General features: G+C 36.8%; 3 protein-coding genes across 5 annotated transcripts; 2 read left to right on the top strand and 1 right to left on the bottom strand.

The window, feature by feature from the left end:
* Window positions 1–48: 48 nt before the first annotated feature.
* Window positions 49–4,910, top strand: SR45 (arginine/serine-rich 45). 2 transcript variants are annotated; one of them, XR_015531296.1, is made up of 14 exons: window positions 49–348; window positions 1,268–1,354; window positions 1,430–1,521; window positions 1,944–1,990; window positions 2,072–2,152; window positions 2,287–2,452; window positions 2,869–3,043; window positions 3,130–3,189; window positions 3,494–3,613; window positions 3,688–3,754; window positions 3,845–3,894; window positions 3,969–4,051; window positions 4,129–4,471; window positions 4,662–4,910. XR_015531296.1 is itself a non-coding variant. In XM_087333347.1 (13 exons), exons 1-12 carry the CDS (start codon window positions 140–142, stop codon window positions 4,033–4,035), a joined length of 1,221 nt encoding a protein of 406 aa, XP_087189473.1. In that variant the 5' UTR covers window positions 49–139; the 3' UTR covers window positions 4,036–4,051; window positions 4,129–4,910. The 2 variants fall into 2 exon arrangements, 1 of the variants encoding a protein (XP_087189473.1); XM_087333347.1 differs by having other exon boundaries at window positions 4,129–4,910.
* A 3,816-nt stretch (window positions 4,911–8,726) lies between these two features.
* On the bottom strand, window positions 8,727–13,865 carry SIS3 (SUGAR-INSENSITIVE 3). Of its 2 annotated transcripts, none has more exons than XM_087333188.1 (10): window positions 12,901–13,863; window positions 12,719–12,757; window positions 11,964–12,030; window positions 11,800–11,873; window positions 10,775–10,913; window positions 10,607–10,696; window positions 10,107–10,172; window positions 9,907–10,029; window positions 9,674–9,787; window positions 8,727–9,565 (listed from the first exon to the last, which is right to left on the bottom strand). In XM_087333188.1, exons 1-10 carry the CDS (start codon window positions 12,927–12,929, stop codon window positions 9,236–9,238), a joined length of 1,071 nt encoding a protein of 356 aa, XP_087189314.1. In that variant the 5' UTR covers window positions 12,930–13,863; the 3' UTR covers window positions 8,727–9,235. The 2 variants fall into 2 exon arrangements, with proteins under 2 accessions (XP_087189314.1, XP_087189315.1); XM_087333189.1 differs by having other exon boundaries at window positions 9,369–9,579; window positions 12,901–13,865.
* Window positions 13,866–16,031: 2,166 nt separating this feature from the next.
* LOC147852698 (rhomboid family protein) lies at window positions 16,032–20,855 on the top strand. Its single transcript, XM_087333020.1, has 6 exons — window positions 16,032–16,263; window positions 17,132–17,193; window positions 17,287–17,345; window positions 19,512–20,033; window positions 20,195–20,285; window positions 20,393–20,855. Exons 1-6 carry the CDS (start codon window positions 16,113–16,115, stop codon window positions 20,477–20,479), a joined length of 972 nt encoding a protein of 323 aa, XP_087189146.1. The 5' UTR covers window positions 16,032–16,112; the 3' UTR covers window positions 20,480–20,855.
* The last annotated feature ends 19 nt before the right edge of the window (window positions 20,856–20,874 follow it).

Raw genomic sequence — 20,874 nt, 5'->3', positions numbered from 1 at the left:
TCATAAAACAACTCAATAATCACTCACCCTGCCTTACACTTCCTTCTTTTCTTTTCTTTTCTTTTCTTTCTTTGCTTCTCAGGTTTAGGGTTTCCTGTGTCTGCTCTTCCTCCCGATTCTTCGTCGCGAGATTCTGGCGATGGCGAAACCTGCACGATCTCCCTCCCCCTCTGCTTCCGGCTCCGGCTCCGGCTCCGCCTCTCCGTCTTCCTCCTACTCAGGATCCAGCTCTGCATCCTCTTCTGCTTCTGGCTCTCGCTCTCGCTCTCGCTCTGGCTCTCTCTCCTCCAGCGCCTCTGATTCTTCCCGAAGCCGCAGTCCCATCTCTCGGAACAGGAGGAATAAAAGGTACGTGCGAACATATATATGATTGATCCTCTTTAACATATGACTTCGTCTCTCCGATCTTCTTGCTTACATCTCCTGTCGATTGCTCCACTTGGAACATCACTTGCGCTCTTTTCCAATGGTGTCTTCTGCTTCTCTCTTTGGCGTTTTTTCCTTTCTTCCGTTTTCGCCTGCGTTTATGAGGAGGTTTTTTTATCCATTTTTTGCTTTTTATTCATCGTCTTTGCTATCCTATTCTCCTGCTTTCTTTTCTTTTGCTCACATTGTCCTGAGTTGGCTAGATTGCTTTTCTTCTTGTTTTCTATTTCTTTTATTATTTCTTCTTACACGTCGCCATCTTCTCTTTTTCCTCTGCAATTTTCATTTTCTTCTGCAATTTTCCATTTTTCTATTTTCCTTCATTTTTTCTTCTCCGCTGTACTTTACTCTTTATCTGCATTTTGCATATATATATTGCCCTTTGATAAAGATATATTCAATTGCTTTGTTTAGGTTTTCCTGTGTCGCTTCTATATTTTACTTTTTTTTCTTCCTGTTCGACCTTTGGTTTGGTTTGCATCATCAACTCATTTTATGCGAACATGAATTCCAGGATTTTCTGTTCACTACAATTTTATTATCTTACCCAACCTGCAGAATATGTTCCCTGCATAAATGAAATAATGTGCATGCTTTGCTTTTCTTGAAAGATTCTTTGCTTGCTCTTCCTCTATGTTCTTACATATCCCCATCACTTTGGTGAGGCTTTTGTGCTTTTCTTTTGCTCATTCGTCCACAAATTTACAAATTTTTTCTGCTTCTTTGCTTGTTTTGTTTACATATCAGGCATTTGTTTGTTGAAATTTTGATCCACATTGTTCCCTTCTGATCTATTTTTTTATAACCTTAGAGTTTGGTGTTACACTTACTTTAATTTCAGTAATCAGGCTGGCCCTCCCAAAAAAGAAAGGACTCCTCCTCCTCCTCCACCTGCTCCCCCCCTGGAGAAAAGGTCTTCTCCTACAAGGTATTGAAGTTCACCTCTTTCCTGTCAATGTCTATGCCAATCCTTCATCGTCCCTCTAAATTTTATTTCTTTCAGAAAGGAGACATCTCCACCTCCCGAATCTGATACTCTGATTGTTAGCAACTTGACAAGGAATGTTAATGATGCACATCTGAAGGAGATTTTTGGTAGGTTACATTAAATTTACATAATAGAATATTTTGTTTAAGTCATTTAATCTCAAGAGTAAATTCTAATTATAACTATTTCAAAGATTTATGTAGAGACTGGCATCAAAGAACATGTTTAATTGTGTTTGATGCCAAACCGTGTTTTCTTAACCGAGACAAACACTTCAGGATAGCATTTAAAAACATTTATCATTCTGATTGCTTAACATTAGAATAAACTTGGATTGGGTATTTAAAACTACAAATATATGATCTGCGTTTTGATGCATTACTGAGCAGCTCTGAACATGAATGCATCCGATATTTATTTACTGCAGTCATCATATGAATGCTTATAAAATATGAACATTCTTGTTCTTTATCTCCTAACAGAATTTTGGTTTTGCAAGCCAATGATGTTATGCTTTTTATGTATCTAGGTAATTATGGGGATATTGTGAAGGTAGAGCTTGCTATGGATAGACAGGTAATTTTTTGGGCCCTTTTGTTACCATATTTTCAATCTGTTTTGCGCACAAATATTCAGTGATTTCCTGGTTTATTTCAGGTTCAACTCCCTAGGGGATATGGATATGTGTTTTTCAAAAATAAGGCAGATGCTGTAAAGGCTCAACTCCACCTTCATGAAGTATGTAGATGATAGTCTTGCAAAGTATTCTAATGGATGAGCATGGAATAATGCCTATTATTTTTGGCATGAAAAATTGTTCAGGGATTCTAATGGGTGATTAACTCCATCGAATTATAACTTTTCTGTTGCAGGGCCAAATTGATGGCAACATAATTAATATAAAGTTTGGACTTCTTCCTACAAAGAAACCATCACCACCTCCTAAACAGGATCCACTGCCCTCAAGAAAGAGTTCAGGTGGAAGAGCAACTAACCAAGGCGAAGGGGAGAAAGATGGTCTTTCTCGACGTCGAGAATGTATGCTATTTTTAGTACCATTCATTACTAGTGTATTGTGACTTTGTAGGCTAACCATCTACAGAATAGTTGACCAATTTTTCGTGTCTGTGGATTCTAGGGGTTTTTTATTGTGTTGTTTGGGATGTGTCAACTACATAAGCATAGCCTTCAATGGTTGTGAAGTATCTTTTACTAGACTTTGTATCTCTTACTGGGCTTCAGGTTCTGTGACCGAATACTTCAAATGTATTTATACTGAATCTAGTTTTGGGAGTGTGTAGACTTAATGCTTTTGCACAACTGCATTGATACGACTGTTACTTCAATGATGATATGTACTGTTGATAAATATATAGCTTAAAATCACTCACTGGGAACATTTTCTCGAAGTATATGTCTTGGCACTGAGTTGGCTTTGGTTCATTCAATTATAGCTCCACGTAGAAAGTCACCATCGCCAGCACTACGACGGAGGTCTCCATCTGCTGAGAGGCGACGAGGGGTTTCACCAAGGCGGAGAGGTCCTGAAGGTGCCCGTCATCCTCCTGCTAGTTCTCCAAGGAGGAGATCCCCATCACCACCACGTAGAAGGCGGAGATCACCTATCAGGTAATTTTTCTTTTGAAATCGATTTTTGTTTTCGGTATTACTTGTGTAGATAAAAGTAAGTGAATCAGTATACCTGTGCCATGTAGATCTCCCCGCCGAGGAAGAGGAAGTCCAGTGAGGCAAAGATCCCCTGTGCTACGAAGGAGGTAACTGTTTCTATATTTTATTTTACAGTTTTCTTTTTACATGGACAGGCCTATGTTCGTGATGGGTCATTCTCAAGCATTGGGTTCATAACTGACCTATTTTGCTATTTCTCTGTGTAAACCTAGTGATGTATTTATGGGTTGGGTTGAACCCTTTACCAACTGACTTACACCCACTTGTTCTTTACAGTTTATCGGTTGCACACTTTAGATTTGTTCCTGTGCTACAACTTATGGCCTATCATTGTAGTTTACATTATGCCCAAAGAATATTTTTTAATTTAACTCTCAATTGGTGATGAAGGTCTCCGCCCCCAGCTAGACGTGTGCGCTCTCCCCCTCGAAGGTCACCACCTATCCGAAGACGATCAAGATCTCCGCCTCGGCGTCCTTTGAGGTCTCGCTCTCGCTCAGCACCCAGAAGGTACATGACATCTAAATCGAATGCCTTATATTTTTTGATAACGAAGGGAAACTAACTCGGTTTCTGGTGAATAGGGCACGGTCTCCAGTTAGACGGCGTGGAAGATCAAGTTCATACTCATCACCATCACCAGTTCGAAAGGTCCTTATCATTAGCTTTAATATATGAAATTCTGAAATTTTTAATATTTTAGACCTATGAGTAAAGCAGATTTGTTAATATTGTTTGCAGAGGTCTCCACGACCCCTTAGAAAGTCCTCTAAAAGCAGGAGCCCCAGGAGGTAGTTCGAAGCTTTCTTACAATCTTCAATTTAGTTTTGGAATAGGATTTTAACAATAATGAAAATGTGTGTAGACCAAGAGAAAGCAGTAGTCCTAGCAGCAGAAGCAGCTCACCATCTCCGTCTAAAAGTAGTCATTAGAAGTTGAAACCCACAGGTAATTATTATTAATTCATTCTAGAGATTTGTTCCACCTATATTTTATCATTTAATTGACTCCTTCACTCTTTGCAGGATGCTGGATAAAAGTTGGGCCATGATCAGCAGAGCCAAGCCTATCGTGTCTTTATTTTATTTTTGCTCTCTGCTCATATATAACATCGTGCTTAGAAATTTTGTTGCATGCTTTCCCTTCTGTTTTTTATGAGTGTCTTTTGGTTGTGTGGTCTGTAGGTTTATTATGTATGGGTGGCTGTCTAGGTGACATCTATAGAATGATTCTAGTGTTAGGATATAAAAGCCAGTTACAATTGACGAGGATGGTTATCCGCAGAAACAGTTATACACGGCTGTTTGAGTAGTCTCAGAGCAGCAGCAGTTTCTAACAGACAAGGCCTTTTGGTTACGGTGGATGAAGGTGGTCTTAAACTTATCTATTCATTTCTTCAGGATATTGGTTGATAGCTATCTATAATGTAATATATGGATAGCTCTATATATGTTCTATATATAGCTATCACTGGTTAGTGTTCGAAGCCAAAGTGAAGTTTTGTGCCTGATTGTTGAAGTTCGACATTAGTCTTCCTTATCAAATCTACATGCCACAGCTAAACAGGAGATTTTTGGATGCTTAGAGCTCTGTTATTCTACGTCATGGAAAGGAGTAGGCCTCCCATGGGAAGCAGATGAACATCATATATATCAGAAGTGGATGGTGAATGCATGGTTTTAGAGATCATTGTCAGCACATACAGATCTCTTTAATTTACTGTACTTAAAAGCAACTTAATGCTCTGCTTGGAACTGGCTTCTTAAATTTTTGCATATCCTTTAATATTGAAATATGTGATTGACTAGTTCTGCTGTTGTGGATTCTATTCATGTCTGAATGGTTTTAAGTTATTCTTGCCCATTGCCTTCTTTTATTTTAGTTAAAAAATGGACGCCAATGTATGCCATATGATAAGCAGCATATGACATTCTTTTCTCTTATGGCTTGTATAATTAGAACAATACACAATATTCTGAATTCTGTTCAGAATGGAACCTGGAATCTACTGTGCATATATATTGGAATTTGCACAACACAGGAATTTTAATTTTGATTTAAAATAAGGATTCTTTATACACAATTCTGAATTCTGTTCAGAATGGAAGCTGGAATCTGCTGTGCATATATATTGGAATTTGCACAACGCAGGAATTTTAATTTTGATTTAAAATAAGGATTCTTTTTCTGGCGTACTCTGGGTCGTGTATGCTTTCTACCATACACATTTGAAACTAGCCTTCGTTATTTTAGATTGAATTTTGTCATAGGTATTCTTTCTATGCTATGTCCAACAGCCTTCGTTTCCTATGCTATTTCACATGCTATTTGAAGGTGACCTTTGTTATTTCAAAACGAATTTAACCATGGGCAACTCAAAATAGCTTACAAATGATCTATCTTCATTGTATAAGAATATGATGGTTGCATTATCAGTTGACTGCTTAAAGTAGGAAGAGTTATTTTGTGAACTTGTGTACCTGCCCATCTATACTTTCATAAGATGGTGGTTGGGCCAGGAAATATAGATCCTTAACAAGCATAGATTCATACTCAGTAAAGGTTGGAATTGGTGTTGGATTTGAAGCAGGAAATCAGGGAATCTCTAACGGTAATGGCCAACAATAGGAAGTTCTATTTATGTTTTGAGTTCAACATTTGTGTGCTTTCTCCGACAAATGTCAAGCACGACTCGGTGAAATAGACATGTCTGTGAAGATGCGGACTACCCACACGTGGACAGAAAGACTCTATGAAGCTTCACTGATCCCTGGGATTGGCTTCGAGCTCTTCTTGTGCAGCTTAGGTGGAAGGGCTAGGAGGGGCCTGAGCCATCAGTGAGATACCACTCTGGAAGGGCTAGGATTCTAACATTGCGTCGATAGTGGGTGTTGAGTATAGTAAAGGATTTCGTTTGAGAGATCAACATGAAGGGGAATTCTATAGATAAATGATTGAGAGAAGTACATGCTTCATTTTTTGATACTCATTGAGGTAACGTCGAGAAAGTTTGTTGCTCATACTTGCATTCAACCTCATTTCTCTTAAAGATACTATGCACTCCTAACAATTTTGAATACATGTACTTATCTCATATTGAATGAGGAAATAAATAGAAACAAATTGGTAATGAGAAATGTTAAACCTATATTACTTTGAGAACAAAGATGATGACTACCTTTTTATTGACAACAATCCAAACAATTAGAGTGTAGGATAGGAAGAATATTCAAGGAAAAGACATGTCTCACAAGTTTTTTTGTTCCAACAATAAAATCCAAGCTAGTATTTGCAAAAACATAACGTGGTACTTTTCTTAAGTCTCTTATATAGCAACCTAAACTTTAAACATGCAAGGAAAATAAAAAGAAAAGTTTTTGACTAAATAAATGTTCACATGGAAAAGTTTGAATTAGATAATTATTGAAACCAATGTACACATGGCTTGTTGTTTAGTGGTGATTATTCCGGCTTGTCAAATGGGTGACCCGGGTTCAATCCCCTACAATAGCTTAAAAGTCAATACAAATTTGAGATCGTTGCTTAAACTGGCATTGTACCACATATTCTCTTCAAGGTGCTAGGCACCCCTAACAGAATATGAGTACATGCATTTATCTCACAAGACCAGATCTAGGAATTATATAGAATCAAATTGGTAATGAGAGATATTAAAGTTAGATTGCTTCGAGAGCGAAGATGATGACTACCTTTCTATTGACGACAATACAAACAATTAGAGTATAGGATAGGAAGGATATTCAAGGAAAATACATGTCTCACGAGCTTTTTTGTTTCAACAATAAAATCCAAGCTTGTATTTGCAAAAGGGTAACTTGGTACTTATCTTAAGTCTCTTATTAGTGAGCTAAACTTCAATCATGCAAGAAGAATCAAAAGAAGAGTTTTTGACTAAATAAACATTCATGGAAAAGATTGCATAAGATGGCTATTGAAAACAAAGTATGCATGTATCGTTGTAGTATAGTGATAAGTATTCATCACATGAGTGACTTGTGTTCGATCTTTGCAACTGCATAAAAGTCAGTCCAAATTTGAGATTGTTGCCCATACCCACATTGCAACACATGTTCTCTTTAAGGTGCTAGGCACTCCTAACATAATTTTGAGTACATGTATTTATCTCACAAGACCAAACACTCTAGGAAATATATAGAATCATATTGGTAATGAGAGATATTAAAGTTATATTGCTCCGAGTGCGAAAATGATGACTACCTTTGATGATGACTACCTTTCTATTGACGACCATACAAACAATTAGAGTATAGGATAGGAAGGATATTCAAGGAAAAGACATACATCTCACAAGCTTTTTTATTCCAAATCCAAGTTTGTATTTGAAAAAAGGTAACTTGGTACTTATCCTAAGTATCTTATTTAGTGAGCTAAACTTCAATCATGGAAGGAGAATCAAAAGAAGAGTTTTTGACTAAATAAATGTTCACATAGAAAAGATTGCATTAGATGACCATTGAAAGTAATATAGTGATGAGTATTCCCACCCATCACATAGGTGACCGGGGTTTGATCCTTGCAACGACGTAAAAGTTAGTCCAAATTTGAGATTATTGCCCATACTCGCATTGCAGCACGTGTTCTCTTCAAGGTGCTAGGCACTCCTAACAAAAATTGAGTACATGTATTTATCTCACAAGACTAGACAATACTCGATTAAACCAAGAAATAAATAGTATCAAATCGGTAATGAGAGATGTTAAAGTTAGAGTGCTTCGAGAGCGGAGATGATGACTACCTTTTTATTGATGACAAACCAAACAATTAGAGTGTAGGATAGGAAGGATATTGAAGGAAAAGACAGGTCTCACGAGCTTTTGTGTGCCAATAATAAAATCCAAGCTTCTATTTGCAAAAACCTAACTTAGGATTTATCTTAAGTCTTCTATGTAATGAGCTATAGTCCAATTTTTTCAAGAAAACCAAAGTAAGAGAGTTTCTGGCTATATCCAATGTTCACAAGGGAAAGATTACACTCATTATAGTGGCGAGTATTCTTGTTTGTCACACGGGTGACACATGTTCGATCCCCGACAAAGGTGTGAAAGTCAAGTACAATATTGAGATTTCTAGCTAATAAACCCATTAGAGAGAAGTATGCCACCTTCTATGTAGACCTCATCAATCTTCGATAAAAGACGGATAAGGCTTGGTCAAGCGCTACTTTCTCTGCCATGCACAATGTTGATTCTAAAATTTTATGCAAATCTGTAAAATGCTTGAACTATTTAAAAGGCCTTAACAAACAACTCACTTGCTACAGTCAAATGTTAGACATACAATATCAATGAACATCAGTAAAATCCTTGAACTAACTAAAATTGGCATAACAATGTTAGGCATATAGTATCAACAAAAATCAATAAAGTTCTTTAAGCAACTAAAATGGTCGCATAACAAACTTCCTCAATATCCATATTAAAATGTTAGGCAGATGGTAGACAAGCAACCACAAATCTCACCTATTTTTAGATTGTTAACTTGGCCATGCAATTTAATTATCCCGATAAATGTCTATATAGAAAGGAGAAAAAAACGTGCACATGGGTCTATGTGTCAAATCATGATTACGAATGCGAATATCTTAGGTTATGAAAAAAGAAATCATGAACTCTGAATAAATGTCATACTACAGCATGCAGGAGTTGAGGCTCCGAATCAAGACCTTCATGCATGTAAAACATTTCCATTCCTTTATTGAAGGAAGATATTCAAGACACTTTCTTTCTTCTGATCTAGTGCAACTTGTTTTTTCACAAGGTTGCTCTTTGTGTTTCTGATGATGTCTCCCTTCCTGCAAGGCTTTACATCATTTTCCCATTCTTTGGAGCTTAAAACAAATATTACAACTCATGAGCTTCAATCTTGTAGTTCTATTTACGAAGTGATGATGGCTTGTATATTTTCTAAGCCTATGAACAATTTTTAATACATTTTTGCTACCATAAAACTATTCAACAATCTAATTAACAATTGTCGAAATTGGTCATGCGGGGATGTTTCAGGAGTGGTCCTACGCACAGTAGGGCTAAGAAGAATGCCTTTCCTGTGATCTACCTACCTCTTGATCTAGTCTGTGCCTACTCCCTTGGATCAGTTTTCGCTTCTTTGATATGATACATTTTCCATTCTCATGGTTCCAAGTATCTCTTGGAGTCGCAAGAGATTGTTTTCACTAATCGGTGCCCTCACATAGCGAGAAATTTGTAAGCTCTCTCCAGTAGGAACCTGGATAGGAACATTTGTTCCGAAATACACATTTGCGATTCCAAGAGCTCGTTGTGTAGTGCTACCACTCTCAAGGGCAGAAAGATTGAGATTAGGAAAAACTGAGCACCGACAACGGGGGCATTTGATATTGAGCCTCAGCCATTCATCAATGCAATCAACATGGAAATTGTGGGCACAGGGCAGACCACGCACCTGTCACAAAAAATCTTAACAGATATATGAACAGAGATTTCTCAAAATGACAAGTGTAAGCTAAGATATACAAATAGAACAAAAAAGAGATGCAGAAAATTTGAATACCTCGCTTCCTGCGCAGAATTCTTCCAAGCAAATTGGGCATTCATTGCAATCTGTAGGTACTGCCTTAAGTTGGAACTTAGGGAGTTGTTGAATCAACCCTTCTATTAGATCCCTCTGGAAAGAAAAGATTCGGGATGAGAAACAATTTGTATATTACTTGCATAGACTACTACCATCAGGCAATAGCTCCGGAGACAATATCTTAATAACCATCACAAAAGAATGTCACAAACATGGCTTTGTGTCAAAAAATGTGCAGGGTGGTATGTTGCAGCATCCAATGCCCCTCGTATTTCTTGACGAGACGTGGCATTTTGAATTGCCCATTCTGGAGCTCTGATAAGATCTACCAAGACCTGTAGAGGAGTGCGCATATTTTTATTTTGAATGCAACTGCAACTATTGCAAGTGTCCAGAAACATAGAAATTCTACCTGCAAGTTGGAGAACTCAGAGTCGTGTGATGCCTGTTCAAGATGCAGTTGGCGCCGAATCAGCCACTATCACAAGAGAGCATGAATTAAGTTCCAAACTCCAAATTTATTTTGAGTCTCACTTATGTTATGATTATTTAAAACTCCTGTAAGGTCTTCATGTAGATTCAATATGCTGCTTTCATTCTTATCTGTTTGTCACAAATAATTCTAATATTATACCTCATAATTTCAGACACCAAGGATGGAGGCTGTATTGTCTATGTCCTATAATTCGGCTTTATAAATGATATGATGTGCAAATTAAAAGGGCTAAAGTTTTGTGGTTCTCCAATCTACCAGTCTTAATTCATTGGCATGCAAATGAAGATGCCCAAAATCTATTATCTTACGTCATAGCCATCCTTATGTGGTGTTTTTGTATACAGAACATTGAATTAGAAAACCCCTCGATACATAATAGCCAAGTCATCACATAAATTCATATATTGAAAGATTACCTTTCCTGTTGACAAGCATGCAATACATATCAATGCACTGTAGCTGAAGATAAGCCAAACCAAGAAGCCCCATTTTTGCCCTTCCGGAATCTGTCAATTTCTCAATAATAGAATGTGAGAAATGCAAACGTCAAAATACTGTGCCAGAGAAATCATTCCATTACTCACACAGTTTCTTGAATTGGTGAACCATATACAGCCAATAACTGTCCAAGCCCAAAGGAATGGATAGAGACCTAACCCCAAGCATGATAAGACTATAACCCTTCCCTTGAATCTCATAGACATTTGTGAATTATCATTATGCCTGCATAAATAGAGAAATGGGAAAGATTTAATCCACTCATGGTTCAGATCTAGAACTAGATCAAGATCCTTCTTCTATACTAAAAGTGAGCCCTCTGAGGCCTTTCCACTCCATGCATGATTCTTTATGGTACAGTAATTTATACATAGCTAGTTGTTTGGCCATTAGAGTTTCTCTTTTTCTTTTCTCCTAATAGATATTGGAAATACAATATCCCTTTTGGAAGTTAGGGATTGACCTCTGGGTTGAATCATATGTATGCTATGCTAATTAAAGACAGAAAGTTAGACATAATGTTATGAGAAAATTAATCAAAATCCAACGAAAAACTAAAATTAAAAATGCTAAAATCCCAAATGTATGCTATGCTAATTAAAGACAGAAAGTTAGGACATAATGTTATGAGTTAATTAATCAAAATCCAACGAAAAACTAAAATGCTAAATGCTAAAATCCCAAATTAGTAGGCTAGATCATATTGCATTTTACTAATCAAATTTCGTAAGCAGAATGTGTCATCTTTTGGTGTGCACAACTTCTTTGAGTGATGGATCATTACTTTAATTTGAACACCATTAATTCTCCTCTAATATCAAGGATATATCAAGCAAGAAAATTGCTTCAATGATAACAGAAGTTCCACTAATTGTTTCCAAACACTTGGTTGCTTACATGTCTCTAATAGGTTTCATTTGACATTTCCTTTCAAATGATTTTAATAAGCTATTTTCAATTGCAAGACAAGAGTCTGCATAATTTGTCACATTTGGTGACTAGGATCCAGACATGCTTCATTGTGCAATCTAATGGTAAATAGGCAATAAGCATGTCACAGGAACAGAAACAGATAAGAACAAAGTACTTTGAGACATTTTACTTTACTTACAATCTCAAACCTGCTGAAAGCCCACTGTCAATGAACATAAGACTGCGGAAAACAAATATAGTCGCATAATCTACCTGCAATGAAGCGAAAGAAAGCTTTCGATAATTAATCATTTCTATAAATCTGTTATAGTGTGAGGCATTAAGGAGTGGTCAGTATCTTACCATTATCCAAATCTGCAGTGGATATGTACAGGTGCTGTATTTCTCCCAATTGATTGAAATGACAATTCTACTTTGTGGTTAAGATTGGGTGTATCTTTCGAAGTATTAGACATTTTCAATAGATAGAAATGATTAAACATTCCAACAATCAATTTGGGAATTGGTTAAAAAATTGTGAAGAAAACAAGTCTCAGGAAACAGTAATGAATGTAACAACAAGCAGGATGGCAGTTTAGATCCACAGTATACTATGTGCAAAAGAAGCTTACAAAGCAGTGTTTCAGGCGAAAGAGTGACACAGAGATTACAAACAAAACCAAGTTGGTTAATGATTGATCTTCACTGATCCAAGCTGAAGGGTTGAGGCACTTGGTGTACTTATCTTTCATGAATGCAGGGGTGGATTTGTAACCACCCATACCTGTGTGATACACGTTTTTATTACAAATCTCCCTCCTCCTCCCTCCTTATAGCAGCCACGTCAATTTTCAGACTTGTTGGACTATCAAAGGAAACATAAAATTCCGAAATAATCACATCTACTATATTCCTAAGATTTGTGTCAATTTTCTCATACTTTCATGGATGAAAATAAAGATCGGTTGATTAGTAAAGGAATGTTTTCCCCTACAAGAAAATATTATTGCATGTAAGTTATGTTACTCTTGCAAAGAATCGCAGTGATGAATGTGTTGTAATGGCTTGTGGAGATCATTGTCATATGAATTGTTTGGAATAACTACTAAAGAGGATACGCACTGACTGCAAGCATGGCAAGAAAGAAGGCATCATACCTGCAAAATTCAAACAGAAACAACAAGAATTTCACAATCAGACAAGTCAACCATTGGAAACATTGAAGCAACAAAAGCTTGTTCACCATAGATTACAACAAAGAAGTGAAACAAACAATTTGAAAAGGATGTGAAAAATGTACCATTTCAAATCGACCTGTGTCCACCTCATCGTCTACTATTTCAAATAGATATCGCCAGCATCCAGGAAGTCATTAAACAATAAAGATAAAAAAACTCAGTTTCTCTCTTAGCTTGATAATGAGTGAAGGAAAGACGGCAAAGTTTGCACAAAGCTTCTTCTTTGTTGACGTCGATATCCACCAACCCCTAGTTTCCCAAAGACAGAAGAAACGAGCTCCCCGTGGCTCTCTAGCTTCACAAACGAATGAAATATATGCAGAAACGTTTCTAGAATGATTCTTCTCCCTATTCCTCTTCCTCTTTGGTGATACAGCAAACAAAAGACACCATATTGTCGATAGGAAAGAAGCGAGAAACTCGTTGAATTTGTTCCAGTGAAGAATTTCAGGCAACTTCTGCACAAGTCTAATTTCACAAAATAATAAGAAGCCGGCTCATTGCTGCTCCTTCAGCTTCATAAATGAATGGAAGGAAGGCAACAAACTTTCAAATAAGGTTTCTTCCTTTGTTGAAGAGAGGCGATCTATTCTCAGCCAGAAACCATGAGAACCATACTCCACAGAGAAAGAAGAGATCACCTAATTGAAAATCCCTGAGCTTCACAGAAGAGTACAAGCAAGCCAGGAAACTTCTGCAATTCAGGAAGAGAGATGTTTGTATGAGTAGAGATGATAAATTCTTTGAAATGAAACCCTGGGGAAATAAATATGGGATCCTAGTTTCAACAATCAGAAATAGATCAGATGGTTCTCGGAAGCAGGAAAATGAACGAGGACAGTGGATAGGGGGGGGGGGGGGGGGAACCCTAATTTCTAACACAGAGAAAGAGATCAAACATTTCTTGGAAGAAGGAAGAAAAGAAGAAATGAAACATGAGAAATATAGATCGGTCAGTTCTGGGGGAGCGATGGCGGAAACGAGTGCGGGAACCCTAATTTCGAAACCCTAAATTTCCAGTCGGAACGTGATGATGAGGAAGAAGCTTCTCTGCCTCCTCCGACCTGCGCGAGGGAGGGGGCGGGGAGCAGAAAAGCGGCGGCCACGTGGCGCAATGCTAATGGGCAGCTCAAAAGGGCTTAATTTCATTTACTAATTATAATTAGTAGTCTTAGTAGTACTATTATTTTTGTCATTACTTCTATATTACTACTATTATTAGTACATATTAGTCATTATCACTGTTAATAATACTAGAATGATAGATAATATTAATCATTATTTAATATTGATAATACCAGTAATAGTAGTAGTAATCATTATTATGACTACTATTAATCATTATGTATTATCATGAAGCTGTTGGCTTTTTGGCTAATTCCCAAAGTGCCCCTAGAGACCGTTTTCTCCAAGGGCTTGGACATTTAAGTTGCGATTGTAGCGCCCCCGGCATCATTGTCAATTGAACAAGGGGGGGAATCCAAAGGGTTGGAAATTTAAGTCCAACTAACTCGAAGATATTTTTTGGAAAACTTTGTGTCTTTCAACCACCCTATACATTTTTTGTGATTACATGGGAGGACTTAGAAAACTAGCTTGTCTGTACCTTGCCATGATTGTAAGAACCGAAGCTTTTGTTTGTTTGTAGTGTTTGCCCACAAGTTGTGTGACCCATTGATGCGATGAAATCGTGGACCTTCTAGTAGTAGGTGGTTGTAAGGACGGTGTTTCGCATTTAACAATCTGGCCACGGATGCATTACAACATTCATTATAATGAATGAATTATAGTATTTCCTCAATCATTAGTTGTTTGACAAGGGCTCTTGAGTCTTGACCCATTGTCGTGACAAGTCCTTAGGCCCACTGTTGTGACGGGTTTTGGACCTTCTCAAAGGTGGTTGTAAGGTGGTCGGCCCACTGTTCAATATTTGACGAATTGACTAAGGAAATTTATTATCTCAAAACTTAAAAGAACGAATGTTCGAACTTTCCCCAACGCCACCGGAAGTTGAAAATGCTTCTTCAAATTAGTTTTTTACCAAAACTATCTCACCAAAAGCACCTGTTTTTGCCCACAAAGACGAACCTAAAATATCAATGATCACTATGTTTAGCATTTCAACATGATAAATTCTCATAGAATGCTCATAAAGTCATTCCACTTGTCTTTATTTTCAGAAATATCTTTTGTGATAGGGGAATGCAAGCCCATTCCATTCATAATCCAACGTTGTGCAACTTTTCAATATGATAAATATCTCAAATGCTTTAATAAATAAAAATTATATAGCTACCAATTGAATCACAGAAACTATACATTAAAAAGATAATCTTGAGTCTTTATCAAGTAAATAATTCAACGTCACTCAAAAAGCACCAATATTTAGTTCCATCCGTATGTAAAGACATAATACTATCCAAGCAAAGGTTCAACATTGAAAGAAAGAACACAAAAGTCATTGTGTATGGCTCATTCCAAAGTTTGCCCATGATGCTCTTTCTCTAATTTAATTTCAAAATTCAACTTAATATGTGGTATAATTGGTAGTGTGAATCGAATTGTTTGCTAGAGGGGTCACTGACATTTGTGTTGTGGATGAAACAACCAAGCAACGAGAGGAGGGAGGCCTACATATTTTGAGTTGTTTCCTCCTAATCGGCACTTGTATATTTCTCTTTATTCTTTGTGGGTTTTCACCTCACTTTGAGGTTTCCCACTAGTAATAAAAGTGTTACCCAAAAAAACATTGAGTTGTTTCCTCCTCCCCCCCCTCAATTATCACCCAAAACATTATGAGTTCCTATGTATTTGTGGCTTGTTTAACTTGTGATCCGTTACGGGATCCCGATTCCCATGTCCGCTAGATTTCCCCATAGTATTCTACTAAGCAAAATCAAGACTAAACCTTGACATATATATAACTTGACCTTTTCTATACAACCTTCCATTTGACTTTCTCATATCTTCAAAGTTTCGTATGTTTTGGACATGGACATGGCGCTCGAAGTTAAGGCCCTTTTTGAATGGAAGCAAAAAAAAAGAACACCCATATGGCTTTATGGGTATCAAATGCAAGGGTATGTACGTATTGAATTCGAATGAGGGTATTTTGGGCAATTCTGTGAGAAGCCAGGCAGGGGTATTCCAGTAAATACCTAAAACTTGTTTACAGAAGCGAGGCATCGTATTAGAAAAAGAAGAAGAAGAAGAAGAAGAAGAAGGAAGTACTTCCAAAGTGAAGGGAGGAACGAAGACGAAGAACAACGCAGCGATGGTGATAGCAGACGCCCCTGCTCGCGCGTTGATCATCTTTGGAGATGGTCTGATCGGAGCTCTCAGCGACTCTCACACAAACCTCCATAGGTTAGCAAAAGACGGATCATGTGGATTTCTTGCTCTTCGCGACATCCCTTCCCATCGTGGTAGATATTCAACCATTCTTTCATTCATTCAATCAAAATCATTCGTTGAGATTCATATGAGAGACCAAAACAGTGTTACTTATGGACAAAATTCTGTCCAAATTCCTGTAGGTCTTGTGATGTTCTTCTCTATTATTTAATGCTGTCTGAGTCATCGTTGTAACCCCAGATAGAAAGCTTGTTATATTGCACCCTTTCCATAAAAACATTCATTCATTGCTATTATTTCATGCCACCCGAGTAGGAATTCATCTTTTTAATCTCAATAGCGTGCTTATTGGATTTTTTGGTATGTATACCATACATTCATATTCATTGAACTTAATCTTAGCTAAAGTGGCATTACTTCATTCTAATCTTGTTCAAAATTGTGGTCTTTTTTATTGTTGTTTCTTGATATCTTTGTAGAGATTCAAAAATTTCAACCAACCTATAAGGTTTAGGGGTCTGTTTGCAGATTTTAGATCTGCTAAGTCAGAAGCATATACATTTCCTTCTGAATTCTTATAAATGTAGAGATTTCTAAGTTGGAAATTTTATTAAGAGAATAAAAAGTCCTACAGATATATTTTTTCATGCTATCCATAGTCCTGGTAAAAATAATATTTGTTCAGTTTAAACTCATTTTATCCATGTTGTCTAGGAAAAATGTTAGTTCATTCACTAGAGCCTCTGTCAAAATCTGAACACTGGATGGAAATATTTATTATAAGAACAAAATCCTGCTGAAATATGTAAATGCTCTGCTGAATTCCCATAACTTTCTATCATTTCATGCATATCAATACTTTTCTGATGCATAAAGAAGATTTTCGTCAACACTGCATGAGGTCCTTTTAAATAATTTAGATTATTCTTATGATGACAGCGACTCCCAATGGCAGGGTTTTGTTTGAAATGCAACAAATTCTTGACATGCATGATCCTCTGGTTCGTTGATTCATGCTCATCTGGATTCTGTTCAAGAAATGAATGCTTAGAGAAAATATTACTGACAAATGAATCTGCTTTTATGTGGCACAGGTAAATTCTGCTGAGGGAAGCTACCAAGAAGAAGATGCCATGCCCTCCATTGCTGAAAGGTTTGGGCATACTTTATAGTTCTATTATATCTCGAGGGCATTCCTTTATGAGGCTGTTGTTACTATGCTCTGGGTACTAAAAAGTAAAACATTTTATCCTTAACTATGTTTTTATATTCATCTTATTTTTAGATACTGATCACTTTAAAATTGTAGTGTAAATAGTGGCGGAAACTGAAACAGAAACAAATAAAGGGCTATACAAAGATCTCTTGGGCTTATTTGAGTTGCCTTTAAAGAGATTTATGTACTGCAGCAAATCGTTAAAATCACAAGTTACGAGTGAAGGATACCTGATATTTGCCCACAAATCAAATTAGTTATATTCTAGTGAATGATGGCCCGATAACACTTGACACGCTATACCAAATTAAAAAGGAATTTAATAATTTCAATATGGACTCAGGATGAATTTCAGGTCCACAAAATGTAGCCTGTATTGTAATTTTATTTTGATGTGATCCAGAACTATTGAAATTGGACATGAAAAAATTGCATGGCAGTGTGAAACAGTTGAGGGCCAATGGTAGTAGCGCTATATCTTGGTGTATTTTCTTCTATTAGTTATCAATCCCAATGTGACACCAACCTTTGAGGTCAACAGGGTGTCAAATTCTTTGTTCAAGAGCAACCTAGCTTCGTTGGGTAAAATTAATTAAGTCAAGTGAGTGAAAATCTTAAGTAGATATTTCTTCATTTATATAAAACTTCTCCAGTGGTGAAATCCAGCAAACTTGATGGTTTGATTTGTGTTTATTCTATTTTCGAAGACTGAAACCAACCCATGGAACTTCTAGAGTACTGCCTACTGATCATTCATCAGGAAATCTGCACATTTAGCATTGGAAGAGTCTCTTGCAGCCCCAAAATTTAATTTCAACTTCTACATCAAAAGGGGTTTGTTTGAGAAAGGCAAATCATGTGCAGGCTGCCAAGTGTCTAATCCACACATAACTTTAGTTTCACTTTATTTGGAGCCTAACTCCTAACTTTAGAACGTCTTTATTTTTACCAATGGACACAGCTTCCCACACACTGGAATCCAATGCTGACTGGAGCCACCAGATGCTGATATCGGTCACATAACTCTTGGCTCATCCAGTTAGGGTTCATTGGCCTTTATCAACCATTTCTCTCTGGCCATGTAATGCCATGTTGGAACCCTTACCTGTTTTCCTAATACTCAGTACAGCCCCTCATAAAGTCAAGGTGTAGGGTTCAAATCTTGTTCTCCACAAAATACAACTTTAACTACGGAGTAGTAACCTCCCTTCTTAGGAAGGTGTGACATACAAGATGATATGTTGTTTTGGTCCCATAGGTCAAAATTGAGCTTATCATGGACGATAAAAGATCTATTTTATTTTCTCTCTGTGATTGGTATATGATATCAACTTGTAAATTATTTATGAAAGTGTGATTGAGTATTGCTACTACCAAGAATCTGTTTATTGCATTTTTACCCATTCATATCCCATATCAATCTAATTTCTTTCCACTATATTCTCATTGTAGATTTTGAGGGGGTACTTAGTTCCCACACACTATCTTTTGAGGAGGATTCCATTTGTCACCAGCTGAGGCAGAGAGGGCCTGCTGCCATGGTTTTATAGCTTATCATTACTAGTGTGAGGAAGTATTAAAATTGAGTGCTATTTGAGTTCTTAGAAGATAATATTTCAGAAAACCCAGCAAAATTGCTGATTGTCTCACTACAAAAAATAGGTGTCATAAGATCATTTTGAAATAAACATAATCCTTGTTAACTTCAATTAAAGTTTAATCAGGAGTCATGAATCATGAAAACTTGCTTGCAAAGAAGCTGCATGAATATTTTTGACAAGCAGATACTATTGAGTAAAAGATAAAGCTTTAAAAACCTGTGGAAAAGGGATATGAATCTTAGGATTTTTCCTTTGATCATTGTTGAGAACCCATGAAAAGAATGTTTGATTTATTGTGTTGTGGTAGTTGACTTTGAGATCAAATTTAAGTAAAGGTTATGTAATGATTAATCTGCGTAGATACTAAATAGGCCTTATTGTCGCAAACATGTGAAGGAAGTACTACATAACCCATATATCCTAAACAAAAGTTAATATACTGTCTGATGTCTAGTTTTCAACATCTTTAGGGTTTTGACTAAAGCTTAGGTTTTTGTTGCAGATTCATGGGCATGAAAGCAGCTTTGATCACAAATTCAAGCATTGTAGGGGACGTGGGTAAATCTGCTGGGTTTACCTTAATGAATGACAAGATCAAATTTGTCAAAGAAGAAACAATTACCAGTATCTCAGATTCAGTGCTGCCCAAACCTTCAATAGCAGCTTTAGAACTCATAGAAATGCTAGGGCTGGGAACTAAATGTGACGATTCTGCTGTTAGTAATGAGTTGGTTTTATTGCACCTTGGAAGGGGCTCCAATGATGACAGCCTAAAGTACCTTGATTGGATAAATTCCTTGGTTGGCGAAATTAAGGCTCTAATGCAGCCAGGAACTAAAGCAAATGATCATTTGTATCTTGTTTTGGTTTTGGGTTATGGAGACGAGGCCATTTTACATGAAAATATTGAAGCTGCCAAAGTTCCAACTCTAGAATTGCTTGGGCAGATGCCAGAAAGGATGAGAGTATTTCGTCCCAAGCAATCATACAAATGGAAGGATGGGAGACAAGTTGATGGCGTGAGGTAAGTCTAATAGAGATTATTAATTTTAAGGAATAGTTTAACTGAGCATCATTATTAATCTTTGCTTTAACAATGGCTTACGAAGAATTATTATTAATTTTAATTTAAATGGACTTTTGGGAAATGAAACTGAAAGTTTTGTTTTCTTTATGGTTGATTAGAGATAATCATCCATTACTGGTTGTGCATCACATGGATGGGGTCACACGCCGAGATGAGACTGAATTTCTTAGCTTTCAAGAATTCATAAAGGCAATAGAACTGTTAGTTTGAATTGCTTTTTCTATAAATTTGAACATCTTTTTATTGGAAATGAAACTCTTTTAACATATTTTCTTTGTTTTATTTGCTTCATGCAGAATGGTAGCAGTCTTGCAATTTTGGCTGATCGATTTCTCCATGAGATTGCTTTTAAGCTTTGGAAGGCACCCAAATATGGAGCCTGACATTATTTGTTCATGGATAACATGATTATCTCATAGCCAGTTCTCAGAATACTGGCAGATAATGAACTCATCTAAGCTTAAGTGTGGGGCAATCATTTCTCTGATGCTACATGATTAAAAAACTGTTTGACCAGTTTTACAATGTTGGAACATACCAATAAAGCTAGCATGCAAATACAAGTCCTATAGTATCGGAAGGAAATGTCACTATCATCAAATTAAAAAATGTTTTATAGTATCATGACGAGATTTCAATCTCAAAGCCATCTCAATTGATGTAAACTGAGACTTCAGAAATGCATCTCGATTTTCAGGAAAGTGCTGAACTTTTGTTATATACTAATATTTATCTAGATCCTTAGAAGGAGTTTGAGAAGCCTTGGATAACACTGAAA

The sequence above is a fragment of the Azolla caroliniana genome, unplaced genomic scaffold, assembly GCF_043228905.1.
Source record: "Azolla caroliniana isolate FFs.n. ecotype wild unplaced genomic scaffold, voAzoCaro1.0.p SCAF_17, whole genome shotgun sequence".
In the NCBI taxonomy this organism is placed as follows: domain Eukaryota; kingdom Viridiplantae; phylum Streptophyta; class Polypodiopsida; order Salviniales; family Salviniaceae; genus Azolla; species Azolla caroliniana.
This window is presented reverse-complemented; position numbering and strand designations above follow the sequence as displayed.